We start from the raw sequence: 12,599 nt of genomic DNA, 5'->3' as shown, positions 1-12,599 counted from the left end.
TAAAATGACAACTTTATTATTGCCTCTAGGGCATATTTCCTTCAGAAGCACCATCACCATGGACGACTTCATCCCCTCCAGCACCAGCATCAGCCATGGATGGAGAGGACGATGACACCTAGCAGCAACAGCCATGGATGAATTTTTTTTAATTCCTAATTAGTTAGTAGTAGCATGGGGTCCAGACCCATGCTACAGATAACTAGTAGTCGTGCGGGTGGCATCTACTAACGGATGTAGTAGTAGCGCCGGTGGCAACGGCGCTACTATTACCAGTTAGCTGTAGCGCCCTAATAGTAGCGCGAGCACCCGCGCTACTACTAATTGTTTACCTCGCACTACTACTAGGCTTTTTTCCTAGTAGTGTTCATTCCCAAGGTGGACGGTGACTGTGGTAGCAATTTGTGGCGACGAAGGCAGAAGGAGGAGGCGTCGTGCACGGGAGAGAAGAAGGAATATTTTGCTGAGAGTAGAAGGAATATTTTTTGAGTGAACTTATGGGGCCTCTTAAAACTGAGAGAGTTGGGATCTTGTTTCAGTTAACTCCTCATGTTCTTTTTTAAGTTAGCCGGATAGGAGTTGTGCGGTGAACGCCTTAAAAGAGAATGTTTTGAGGAGTTAACCATTTTTGAGGGATCAGTCAGAGTTTCCCTAACATTTGCGAAAATTTTAGGAGCAAAAGTAAAAGAAAACATATTTGCAGCATGTTGTTTTTTCAGGATGATTCATTAACAGTTAACATACCCCTAAAAAACATTGAAAGTTTGAACTCCAATATAAAACGATGAGTATTATTTCATCGGTTGTCTTAACTTTGCTTAAATCAGTCACATTTCTTAGGTTTTGAATCAGGCTTTAACCAAACTTATCTCTAAGTCGAACTATATATAACCTATAAACCACATGTTGTATCAATTTTTCTCTAAAGTTGCACACCCTAAAATAGTGCAATTTTAGGCGCTAATGTTAAGTTTTTTTAACCTGCAAATAAATGTTAATTTTTTTAAAAAAAAAAGAAGCAGGCTGCGGAAAGTTATTTTTTTTTGAACATGCGAAAAGTTTTTTTTTGCGGAAAAACTTTCAATCTATTCATCTTCAATCATGGCAGTACAACGAATACCAGAAATAAAAATTACATCCAGATCCGTAGATCACCTAACAAAACGGCTAACCATGATGATCGTTTGGAGAATCCTAGACAAGAACCTACTGATGATGCTCTACACAAGATCCTAAAGTTGAGAAGCAGTATTTTATATTACTATCAATTGAACGATCGATCCTGCCTCCAACATTTGAATTCACAGTGGGAGCAACAACAAACAGAACAGCTGATGCAAACTCTACCAACGATCTCTACTACTCCCTCCGTTTCCAAATATTTGTCTCTCTATACATTTCAAATGGTTACAACATACAGATATATTTAGACATATTTTAGAATGTACATTCGTTTATTTTGCTTTGTATGTAGTCATTTGTTGTAATATCTAGAAAGACAAATACTATTTGATAACGGAGGGAGTAACTAACAACATTTTTAGCAGCATCCGAATCACTGATCCCATTGGCTGGGTGGTCGCCTCCATGGTTTATCACTTCGGTCACTTCTCTTGATCCAGGTGCATCACCCTCTATCTTACACGGACCCACCCGACATTGCCGCGTCCCCATTCGCCTCTTCTCACATGTATCCCCAAGACCCCAACCAGATGAGAAATCGAGCACAACATGCACGTACGTGAAGCTACACACACAAGCCGCCTACGTGGTTATTATGTACTCCCTCCGTTTCAAAATAAGTGTCTCAAGTTTATACTAATTTTAGTATAAATTTATACTAAACTTAAGACATTTTGAGACGGAGGGAGTATACACTACACGGCTTCAAGCCACCGCGTTCCACTCGACGGGCGGCCACGGCCACGGCTCCCACAGCTCGGGCGTGGCGCAGAAGGACTCCGGGAAGACCGCCCCGTCGTAGTGGAGGTGGTCGTCGCACTCCGACTCCACCGACACCGAGACGTCCGCCGGCGTGGCGCACGTCGTCCCGCCGAGCACGCAGCTCTCGGGGGGCTCGACGTCGACGCACCCGGCGACGACGTTCCTCTTGTCGTCGTCCAGCTCCTGCCCGCCTCCGTTGCAGCTGCTGCTGCTGGCGGTGGCGGTCGCCGCGCCACCGCTGCCGCCGTCCCTCTGCCTCAGCCTCTCGCTCAGCTCGTGCAACTGCACACACGTACGTACGTACACTCCAGTTAGCAGCTGGATCAAGTAAGTATAGGGAAGAAGAGATTAAGAATACGTGCGCAGCGATTAGCTACCTGTGCGGCGAGGGCGAGCTTCTCCTGCTTGAGGGACTCGACGCGGGAGTGGAGGGCGTCGTAGTCGGCGCGGAGGGCGGCGAAGTCGTGCTCGAGCTGCTTGGAGCGCCACCGCGCGCGCTTGTTCTGGAACCAGATGGCCACCTGGCGCGGCTGCAGGCCCAGCTCGCGCGCCAGCTCCGCCTTCTCCCGGGGCTCCAGCTTGGCGTGGTGCGCGTGGAACATGGACTCCAGTGACCGTATCTGCTCCTCCGTGAACCGCCGCTTCCTCTCCGCCCCCCTCCCCACGCCGCCCCTCCCCATGAAGCACAGCTGCTCGTCCATGTCCATGTCCATGTCCATGTCAATGCCCATCATCGGCGCGCACAGCTGCTGCTGCTGCGCCGGCAGCGACGCGGGCGGGGGCATCAGGAACTGGTGCTGCTGCTGGTGTTGCTGGTGGTAATCCATGTCGACGGACCCAGTGGGCCACTGCTCTGCTCCGACCGGTCGCTCCTCTGCTCTGTTGGATCTGGATGGATCCCCTCCCTACGCTATGCCGTCCGTTCCTCTTCCTCTGTCTCTCGGCGCCGGGAGGCCGGTTTTATACCGGCGGACGGCGTTACGTGTCCGCGTTGCGCGAGATGCGAACATGTGGTCTTCGCGATGGCGGATAAAGAAACCTCCCGGGCGGGACCCACGCAGCCTGACACCGCGCAAAGCCGCTTTCGTCCGCCAGGCCAAGTGTCGCGCATCCAGCGGCGCCAGAAGCTGTGCCCACCACGGCGCCCCCATGTCTATCCTCCAGCCTCGAGATCGGCACCCGAAACGTGGCCACGAGTGCAAAGATCTTGCTTCTCCTCCTCCTCCTGCTCATTCAAGTCTTCCTTCCGGCCTACGAATTGCAAATTAAGTCGACCGGACGTGTTCTTTTCGTTTATTTTCTTCTCTGTCTGTCCACTTCTCGCATTTTCATGTACTACGATTCTACGAATCGATCGATCAGCTGCACGAGAAAGGATCAGCAGTACCCCAGTCCTCAGTAGTGTATCATGGGGCTTGCCGGCCAATGGGTGGTGGAAAGGTGTGCGCCTTGGTGTTCCACGGGGAGACGGGGACGGGCCGAGGAGGAACAGGTAGGACCAATGGCCGTGCGCGCCCAGAGGGCCTAGCTCCGTCGGGGGCTGCACGCGTCGCCGTCGCGGCGCCAGGTGTGCGGGGGCTTCCGCCGGAAGGGGCGTCGAGGTGGCGCGCCGCGTTTGTCCCGTTCCCGGGCTCCAACGACCGGGCCGATGCACAGAGCACACTATAGCTAGCGCGTCGCGCCGCGCGCGTTGGCCGGTCTTGCCGCCTGTTGTCCTGGTGCGCTCCACTAGTTTACTCCATCGATCGTTTACCAGGAAGAGACATCATGGTAACTCAGGATAGATAGATACGGTGAAGTGAACGTGATAGGCGAGCACTTGGGGGTGTCAGTGCGGGGAGCAGAGGTTATCCTCGATCGATCGTTTTCCACCCGGAGGCCGGCGATTCGCTGCCCCCGACCTCCCACGATCCAAACGTGCTAGAGCAGATCAGGTAAGTTAAAAGCGGTGACCCGGTGCGACTGAACTGCCTTTATTTGTTGAATGCTAGTGCGCTGGTGGAGTTCTTCCGACTTCGGTAACGGCGGGGGTCAGGTCATTTCGAGCCGCAGTAGCACGATACAAACAAAACCAGGCTAGTATCGATCATTCCAACAGTGCTAGTTTTTTTTTCTGAGAAAAAAGGTAAAAACGCAAACGCTCGCGGAAACGGAAAATGGTACGATCAAGTTTTCGCGGGTAGGGAGGAGATCGAGCCGGCGCGCCGCGCGCGTGTGCGCCCATCTGTGGCGCCCAAGCGGTGCCAAGCTGCTGTGCTATGCACGGGCAGGGTCAGCTGAGTAGCTGTCCGTGGTGACCACCGTGATTAATCGCGGCGATAACTTTACTCGAGTGCGGTAGCAGGCTAGGAGGGAGAGGTGTGCAAGGTACGTAGAAGGCACAGTTATTACACGGACAGGTTAGGCGACCGGCTAGCCCGGCCGGGACCAGGAGGGAGAGGAGGAGGAGAAGGAGAATGGGGCGCGCGCGCGGCGGCGGGGCCACCGCGGACGTCGACGGCCGGCCGGACAGAGGCAGCCACACGTACGCGCGCGAGTGGGCGCCGGGCGGGGGCGGCACACGCGGCGCCGCGCGAGTGGCGAGGGGCCAGAGGCGGGTCGGCGTCGCGCCAGTTTCTTGTGGAGAGATGGAAAGCTTGGCCGCGTGGCCACGGCTTGTTTTCTGCGTCACGCACGCCTTCACTTCCTCCCGAGCTCGTGGATGCCATCTGGTCTACTACAATTTGAATTCCGCATGGTCCTAAGGATCGAGACGGGGGCGGGAAGGAATTCGATCCGTCCGTGTTTCATTTTCGTTCGTATGCATGCATGGTACTGTGCACCCGCTCAAGCTAATGCCTACCTACTCTTTTTTTTTTATATGCATGGTACTGTGCACCTGTATCTACCTACCTCTTTAAGATCAGTCACGTGAAGGAATGAACGATCCTATCCGTAGGCAATTTGAGTCTGAAATCTACATGTTCGTACGGTATTTGTTTCTACTCTCTTCGTTCGGAATTACGAATATATCTAGATGTATTTTAGTTGTAAATACATCATTTTTATCAATTTTTATGACAAGTAATTCCGAACGGACGGAGTACTTGTCATGAGCCAGCAAATGAGGGCATGTACAATAATGCTATCTTAAGAGTGTCACATAGCGTAAATGCCGAGACGAAGAACAAAGTAATTATAAGAAAATGTTTGTCTTCTTTTATTTAAGATTTAAAAGATGATATCTTAGCACAATACGCCTCATCATGGTTTTAAAAATTGTTAGTTATTAAAGACAAGGCTAAGAGATAAACCATTGCAGACATCATTTTATTATCATCTTTAAATTACATGCAAGACTTAAGATAACAATGTCTTAACAACCGTTGTACATGCCCTGATGATATCTGTCACGAGTTTTCATCTGATTCTGTTTCTTCCTGTTCGTGTTTTCCGGGGGCCTAACACGAGATCCTGATAATGCACGTGGCAAAACAAAATATAATATACTACTTAATTTGCGCAACCATATCGCTATACTGGTACATCTTTTTCTTAGTTTATATTTACTTCAAAAGCAAGATAGTCCAACCAAATGGAGAAGGAAAGCACCTTTGCTAAGTAGTAGTAATCGGGCTAAGTTATTCTGCAAAGCGATACCGCTTTGCGTTGCGCTAAATCGCACTAATCAGCGCAATTTTGTAGGTTTTGTCGTAGTTGATTAGTAGGCCCTACCAGATTGCTTGTGGTATCCCCTCTTATTCAATCTTTTAAGTTTGACCTCCGACTACGGTGCACCTTCTCCAATCAGGGAGCCGTTGCGTATTAGAGAACCATATCCGCACACGAGTTTGCTGTCAGGCCTCTGAAAAGCCCTCACAATTTCACACGTTAGTTGGATGTTTTTTCTTAGGCTTTTAGTTTCCCATCCATTGGTACTACTACAGCTGTTCCCAGGTGAGTTCATGTCCAAGACTAATCAGAGTGACAAACATACAAGCAACATGTTTTAAACTTTTGGTTAGTAGTAAAGGATGGTATAAAATGACTATAATCTGAACCTGGTTTAGCTCGCAGACTCAGAATCTCTACTTTGTTGCAAGTGATGTAATCATGTAAAGGTGTTCTGCGAACATAGGAACTGGATTTATCCTAGTCAGGCGCTTGTACAATGCAAAGTACTTTGGGATGCAAAGTACTTAGGGGAGGTGCTCAAAGAGATACTAATTGCATCAATGATGCTTGTTTGTACAGGATAGACCCTTAATTAGGCAATCCTTATGTAGAGATAAGCACCTAAAGAGAACTCGGTTTATTTTACTAAGCACCTTGCATTCTACTCCACAAGGCTTCATGAGAGCAATTCACAGGCTGTGGTCAACAAAGTCCTCTAGGTTGAAGCAGAAAATGCAGCATTAGCAGATGCTAGCAAAAGCAAGATCAAAGAAAAAAGGATGGAGGCATCCCTCTATAATCACTCAAATATACAGAAACGTCACAACATTGTCTGATCGACCAGTCACTCCCACCCTCATTGGCAAGTAAACGATAATATAGACAACTCAAAATCAACTGTTACAAGTGACAACAGATCATACAGCGCCTCAAAAACTCGTGAAGCTCGGCAGACTTGTGGTGCTTAAATAGACTGTTTACATTGCCGGCCAATAAGCCTGCACTGCTCCGGTAGCATGGAACATACTACCTGCCCCTTGACGCGGCAGAGCTCACCATCTATCCCACAGCCATTGTGGGTATTTGCACCAGGTTTAACCTTAACAGATTTCACCTGTCAATGTCGGACCAAACAGTTAAGACCGAGTCAGTGTTGTTACCAGAAGCAAACAATTACTGTGCAAAAGGAAGTAATATTTCTGACAAAATGAACCCCACCCCACCCACGACAACAAATGGAAGCTCTTCAAAAAGCACAAATAGAACATGGCAGAAAAATAATTTGAGCAAGGACAGAAGTTGCATGATACCTTCACATATTCCACATACGGTAAAGAAAGATGGCGACCAAATTGCAGTAGTATGAAAAATCTCAACAGCTTCCATCTCCCCCTTCCGCCAACTAAAAGTAAGTCCAGACTGTTGTCATCATGGCTCGCATTTGGCGCGACAATCTGGGAACTTTGAACTGTTTTGCACGAGTGGTTACATACTAGGACACCAAGAAAGTGCCCCTTCCTGACAACCCATTTCTCATCCAAATTTGGCACAAGTTCCATAGATGTTCCGATTTCTATATCTTCTGGTGGTTCAGGAAGTTCGATAGGATGGTCAGGCTCCCAAGTTGGCTCTGTGTCCCATCTTGGCCCAGTGTCCCACTTTGGTTCATTATCCCAAATAGGTCCTGGATCTGATATTGTCGAGGAAATGTCCTCCTTATCATGCATTGAAGGGGCTGCCCAAGATAACCGTGTATCATTAGAAGCTGTGACACCAACTGAATTTCTATCGGTCCTTGTTTTGGACCTCGTTCTTGGCCAGTATGATGCATGATGCTGTTGAGGGCGTAGGACTTCTTCTGGTTCCGAAACAATGTTGCTTCTGCCCATAGATTGCCGTTTTGCTTTTGGATCAAAACCACGAACATACTCTGACGGTTCACTGCTTGCCGCTGTACCACCTGATGTGTCGAAGTCCCCAAGAGACATCCTACTTGGAGTCATGATAGAGTCAATACTTGAAAAACTGGAAGCTCGTGGAAATCCTTCTCTTTTTGATCGACTGCGCATTACATCTGTATAGACATCAGACAATTCAACCTTGTCTTGTCCTGTACCTTTTCCATGCCCAGCCATGTCCTTGGACAAAGGAAGATATTCTAACTCATAGAAGTAACTTGGTAGACACAAAAATTTGAGTACTCCAGCCACAAAATATCGAAGAGGGCCAAATCTCTTCTGGTATTTCTCAGAAAGTTCAAGGACTGCAGCAAAGTTGACATAGTTTTTCAGCTCAGTAAACTTAATTAGTAATTAAGAACTATACGCAGATCTTGAAACTCATTAAGAATAGATTTCCGAGGACAAAGCTACACCATTTGCTCAGGGAACTTTAGATCGAACGCAAAAGCCAAATTAAAAGTGGGTTATCATATGCTGTTGCTGTTGACGAAGTCCTCCAAATTAAAAATGCGCGACAAAAAACACCTACCAAAGTACTTATGTACTGATATTAAAAATTCAGAATCGGATCCATATTCGACTGTCTGTGGAATCATTATATACTCATACAGTTCGTAAGAAGATGACATTTTAGACATTGACATGGTTATCAATATGCATGTTAGTATAAAATTATACAAATTTATAGGTAATTGTTAGTATAAAATTATGAAATTTTATATTGTGAAAAGGTTTTCATGAAAATTCTGAAGGTACTATTTTCACCTTACCAATCAAAATATTTGTCTATGTATAGTAGAAAAGTTCGTTGTATGATTGTCATTTACTTTACAGACGGAGAAAGTATGTCATACTACAGTATTACTCTTGTTGTTTTAGACATTGACATGGTCCCCAAAATGCAACTTTGACAACTATTGCACTCTATGTATAAAACCCAACAAAATTGTATATCATGAAAGTAATTATCAAGATAAATTTACGCATAGGATTTTCAAGTATCAATCTAAATCTTAAGAGATGTTGGTAGGCAGAGTTTCTAAAGTTTGACTTTGCAAATGTCCAACAACAAATTTAGGGAACTGTGGAGGAGTATATCAGAAGAAACGTGATAAATACTGAAACAAAATAAATGTAAAAGCTCATTTGCAGTTACCAACTTACCATCACTAACAAAACCATAGTATGAAACAGTTGTGCCGAAATGTATTAGCCCAGATTGGAGCCACTCAACAGCCAATATGTCTAGGGTTGTAAAGCCACCCTGTTACCAAGGGATAGTTATTGTGAGAAAAGTTTAAAAGTGATAAACTAATTTCATAAAAGGTGAAAGTGAGAACATAAGCTGAAATTCCGTTCTTCATGTAAGAAGTTGTGATAAATTTGGCATACCTTAACAATCAACAATGAAGCAGAAATAGGATCTTTAACTCCCAGAACAGTCCAAATAAGTGAGTTGTCAGATCCTGCTGGGATTATTCCGACTGGAATTGACACAGCTTCTGTTCTATCGCTTCTGGTGAGAAGACCGTTGAACACCTGCAAAATTATCAATGTTCAGCTAACATTTAAGTCACTACATGACTACATATAAAATAGTGATATGAACATTATGTGCAAACCTCATTTACTATTCCATCACCGCCAACACAGACAATCCCTACAAAAATGGAATAAAAAAGAAGGTATTAATTAGACCAGCTGCAATGGTTGCCTCTATATTGTGCGTTACCTAAACTACTTAGCCACATGTGTAGAGTTATACCATCAGGGAATGCGCCAAAATCAAAAGTAGACGCAAGAGACTTCGCATGACCAGCGTGAGTAGTTTTAACTACTTCCATGTGAAAACCTGCAAGCTACACCAGATCACAGGAGATTAGTTGCTGGAGGCAAACAATATAAAACCTACATAGTTAAGAATAAGAGTGTCTAATATTTATATATGATAGGAAAAATCCATAAATCAGCGCACCAAATCGCCAATATCCATCATAAACAGGAGCTTAGAAATTTCAGGTTATGCAACTATCTTCTAAATAGTCTAAAGAAAACAAGATTGGCAGTACTCGAGTTAGCTCGTTCCAAAGTGAGTAACTCATGTGAGTTCTACAAGATTACAACAGTCGATTTCATGCTGCCACGGGAGACGAGTTAAAATGCTAATCATATTGCCTAAACATTTTCCCTGTGGAATTTAACAGGGCTATTTGTTCCTGTTCAATTACTGTATTCCTTTCTTTCCACCTTTACTATTACAGGTTGAAATTAATAATAAGAAGCTGAAATACTCCCTTTGTTTTTCCTGTTATTTCAAAATTTCTGTGCCCAAACTTAACCACCAATATGTTTAAGACTACCCTGATTATCTATATGAAAATTACTCCCTCTGTGAACTTTTATAAGATGTTTCATGTCACTACTTTTGTGACCTAAAACGTCTTATAATTTTTTTACAGAGGTAGTACTCCCTCCGTTCCTAAATGCAAGTCTTTTTAGAGATTTCAATACAAACTACATACGGATGTATATAGACATATTTTAGAGTGCAGATTCACTCACTTTGCTTCGTATGTAGTCCCTTATTGGAATCTCTAAAAGGACTTATATTTAGGAACGGAGGGAGTATATCAGTAGATTTTTTGTTAAAGTATTAACATATTATTCTATAATTTATCATATAAACCTATGAATAGTAAGGGTCAAAGTTAAATATTAAGTACACTAAAGGGCCAAGAATATAACAGTACTTAAGAAACAACAGTGGAGAATACTATCATCTTCTTCATGAGATTTCATGAAGCAAATAGAAGTTTCATGAAGCAAGTTTATCACCAGACAGATATATACTGTCGCTTCGAATATTGCTTTTAAAAGCAGTGCAAAAGGTATAAGTTTTAAGGTGAAAACATCAAAAGTTACCTTAAATATAGGTTCTGCTTTTTCATGGAAAACTTTAATTGATCGACCATGTCCAGAACGAGGGTTCAATATAACAAGTATTCTCTGCGGAGTTCTGCATTTGATTGGCGGGTAATCAAATAAAACCCCACCAAGGGGGCCATCTGTGTCTTGCTTAATACTGGATGTTGCAGGATGTGGCAGTACATTAATGTATATGTTCTGTTCTGCAAAGCATGTTACCCACAAAATGGCCTCGTCTAGTGTAGAGGCCATAAACCGGAAGTCCTTCTGAGCTCTATGTGTCTTTCCAAATAGAGAGTTCTTAGCAGGATATGCATGTAAAGTAAAATGTTGGAGACCAGAATTATAAGATACCTGCAAGATACAAACACGTCACACAAAATCACGGGATTGTCAACTGGGCCAAATAACAACTGAAGTGCATCTTGGTCTCTGAAACTTACAGAGATGACATCCTCAAGGCTGAGTACAGTAGAACCCCATATAAGGGCTTTACTTGTGAGTCTTGCATCAGTTGTATCAGCTTTCTTATTTGATGACAAATGACCATCCGCTCCTATACTTTTATTTTTCCTGTCATAAAACAGTTTGCCAGAATAGACTTCGAAACCTACAAAATTGGACCTCTCATCCACCGTATCAGTTCTACGCTCATGGTTTTTACCCTTTTTGGCATCTTTATTGTCAACAGCCACATGCTTTTGCCTCAAAGATCTAGATTTGCCTCTTTTCTCTGGAAATACAGTGGGGGAAGATTGTTGCCCAGCTGACTTTTGAGAACGCCGGCTACTGGAACGGCGGCTGGATTTCTGAGATGAGTTTCTGGATGTTGGATTCTCTAGATCAGTTGCGTCCATCTCTTTGTTTTAAGCAGGACCTTAAGAGCATCGGAACGGGTAAGGAGTTTGATACAGCTTAAGAAGTGTATGGCACATGATGACCCCAGTTGCCCTGTGAAAGGATTGGCATAATTAAATAATCTGCGGCAAAAGAGAGACAGAACACATATAAGTAAGATGCGTATATATAGCTGGCAACTGCTCATTGCTTCCCATGGATCAAAAGCATGTGTTCAGGGCAAATGAGCACATATGAGCTTCATCCCCCAAAGACTGATAGCCACAAAAGGGCAGCTCCTCACTAGTACTGCTGGAATATCTGAAGTGATGATATATTATACCTAATATCTGCTAAACTGTCTAGTACCCTAGAATACCTTTTTGTGGGACTTGAAACAATTCAACTCCTATGGCCGTACAAATTCAGATCTCCACAACTACGTGTGTTACAACACATTTCCAGATGTACACTAAGGTCCCGAATTCGTGGTTCGATACAGAGATATGGGGAACACGACGGGGCGGATCTAGATTGTTTGGAGGGTGTGCACCGGCACGCGAAAATTTTACAGGATCAGTTCGGGTCAAGTAATCACCGAATGACCAAAAGCTCATACCTCAAAAACCAGTGTCCAGGATTGCGGACGGGGCGGAGACGGCAGCGACGCGGTGAAGTAGGAACGGCGACGGCATGGCGGCGACGCGCGTCAGCGGCGGGGTTGTTGGGGGGGCACAGTGGTGGTGGACTATAGGAGAGATTGGGTAGGGCAGAGCATGAGAGCAGCGTGGCGGAGGAAGGGATCGGGGAGGAAGAGGAAAGGTACAGGAGAGGGTGGAGAGGAAAAGTCCGTCTAGCTGGGGAGGACTGGAGGAGTGGAGTTTTCTGATGGTTCAAATCGGTGGCTGGCACGATTGGGTGATTTGATGGTAGATGGAGGGTGGGGATTCTGACTGCATCAGAAAATTATTGTGTCAGATGGTGATAAAAACAAGAACTTTGTAGTGCTAGTTTGTAATCCGAAAATACCCAATGAAATCTGGGTCTAGGCGTTGTAATCACGCATTAGTACATTCACGCCTAGGTAGAAATCTGGATCTCGAGCCAATAATCTCTTTGCCCTTTGTTCGAAAAAGAAAAATATTTTTCTTTGCGCTCTTCGTTAGCTTGAGCCTATTGCCTAGGGGAATGGGGAATTTGATGAGGGCACGCGCAAGTATTCCACGATTTAAAGACATCGCCGCTGGTAATTCAATTTTAGGTTTGGTATTACGACCC

At 45.0% G+C, this 12,599-nt stretch overlaps 2 protein-coding genes across 3 annotated transcripts; both read right to left on the bottom strand.

Moving 5' to 3' along the window:
- Positions 1-1,371: 1,371 nt before the first annotated feature.
- LOC119365067 (homeobox-leucine zipper protein HOX22-like) lies at positions 1,372-2,869 on the bottom strand. Its single transcript, XM_037630654.1, has 2 exons — positions 2,322-2,869; positions 1,372-2,226 (listed from the first exon to the last, which is right to left on the bottom strand). The coding sequence occupies exons 1-2, from the start codon at positions 2,769-2,771 to the stop codon at positions 1,888-1,890; spliced, it is 789 nt and encodes a 262-aa protein (XP_037486551.1). The 5' UTR covers positions 2,772-2,869; the 3' UTR covers positions 1,372-1,887.
- Positions 2,870-6,365: 3,496 nt separating this feature from the next.
- LOC119365066 (sphingoid long-chain bases kinase 1-like) lies at positions 6,366-12,208 on the bottom strand. Of its 2 annotated transcripts, none has more exons than XM_037630653.1 (9): positions 11,941-12,208; positions 10,928-11,464; positions 10,482-10,838; positions 9,325-9,418; positions 9,182-9,219; positions 8,952-9,098; positions 8,724-8,823; positions 6,909-7,861; positions 6,366-6,712 (listed from the first exon to the last, which is right to left on the bottom strand). In XM_037630653.1, the coding sequence occupies exons 2-9, from the start codon at positions 11,339-11,341 to the stop codon at positions 6,563-6,565; spliced, it is 2,253 nt and encodes a 750-aa protein (XP_037486550.1). In that variant the 5' UTR covers positions 11,342-11,464; positions 11,941-12,208; the 3' UTR covers positions 6,366-6,562. The 2 variants fall into 2 exon arrangements, with proteins under 2 accessions (XP_037486550.1, XP_037486548.1); XM_037630651.1 differs by having other exon boundaries at positions 10,928-11,435.
- Positions 12,209-12,599: the final 391 nt, after the last annotated feature.

This window comes from Triticum dicoccoides, chromosome 2B, assembly GCF_002162155.2.
Source record: "Triticum dicoccoides isolate Atlit2015 ecotype Zavitan chromosome 2B, WEW_v2.0, whole genome shotgun sequence".
Classification (NCBI taxonomy): Eukaryota; Viridiplantae; Streptophyta; class Magnoliopsida; order Poales; family Poaceae; genus Triticum; species Triticum dicoccoides.
Note: the sequence above shows the minus strand (reverse complement) of the source record. Positions and strands in the feature narration are given on the sequence as shown.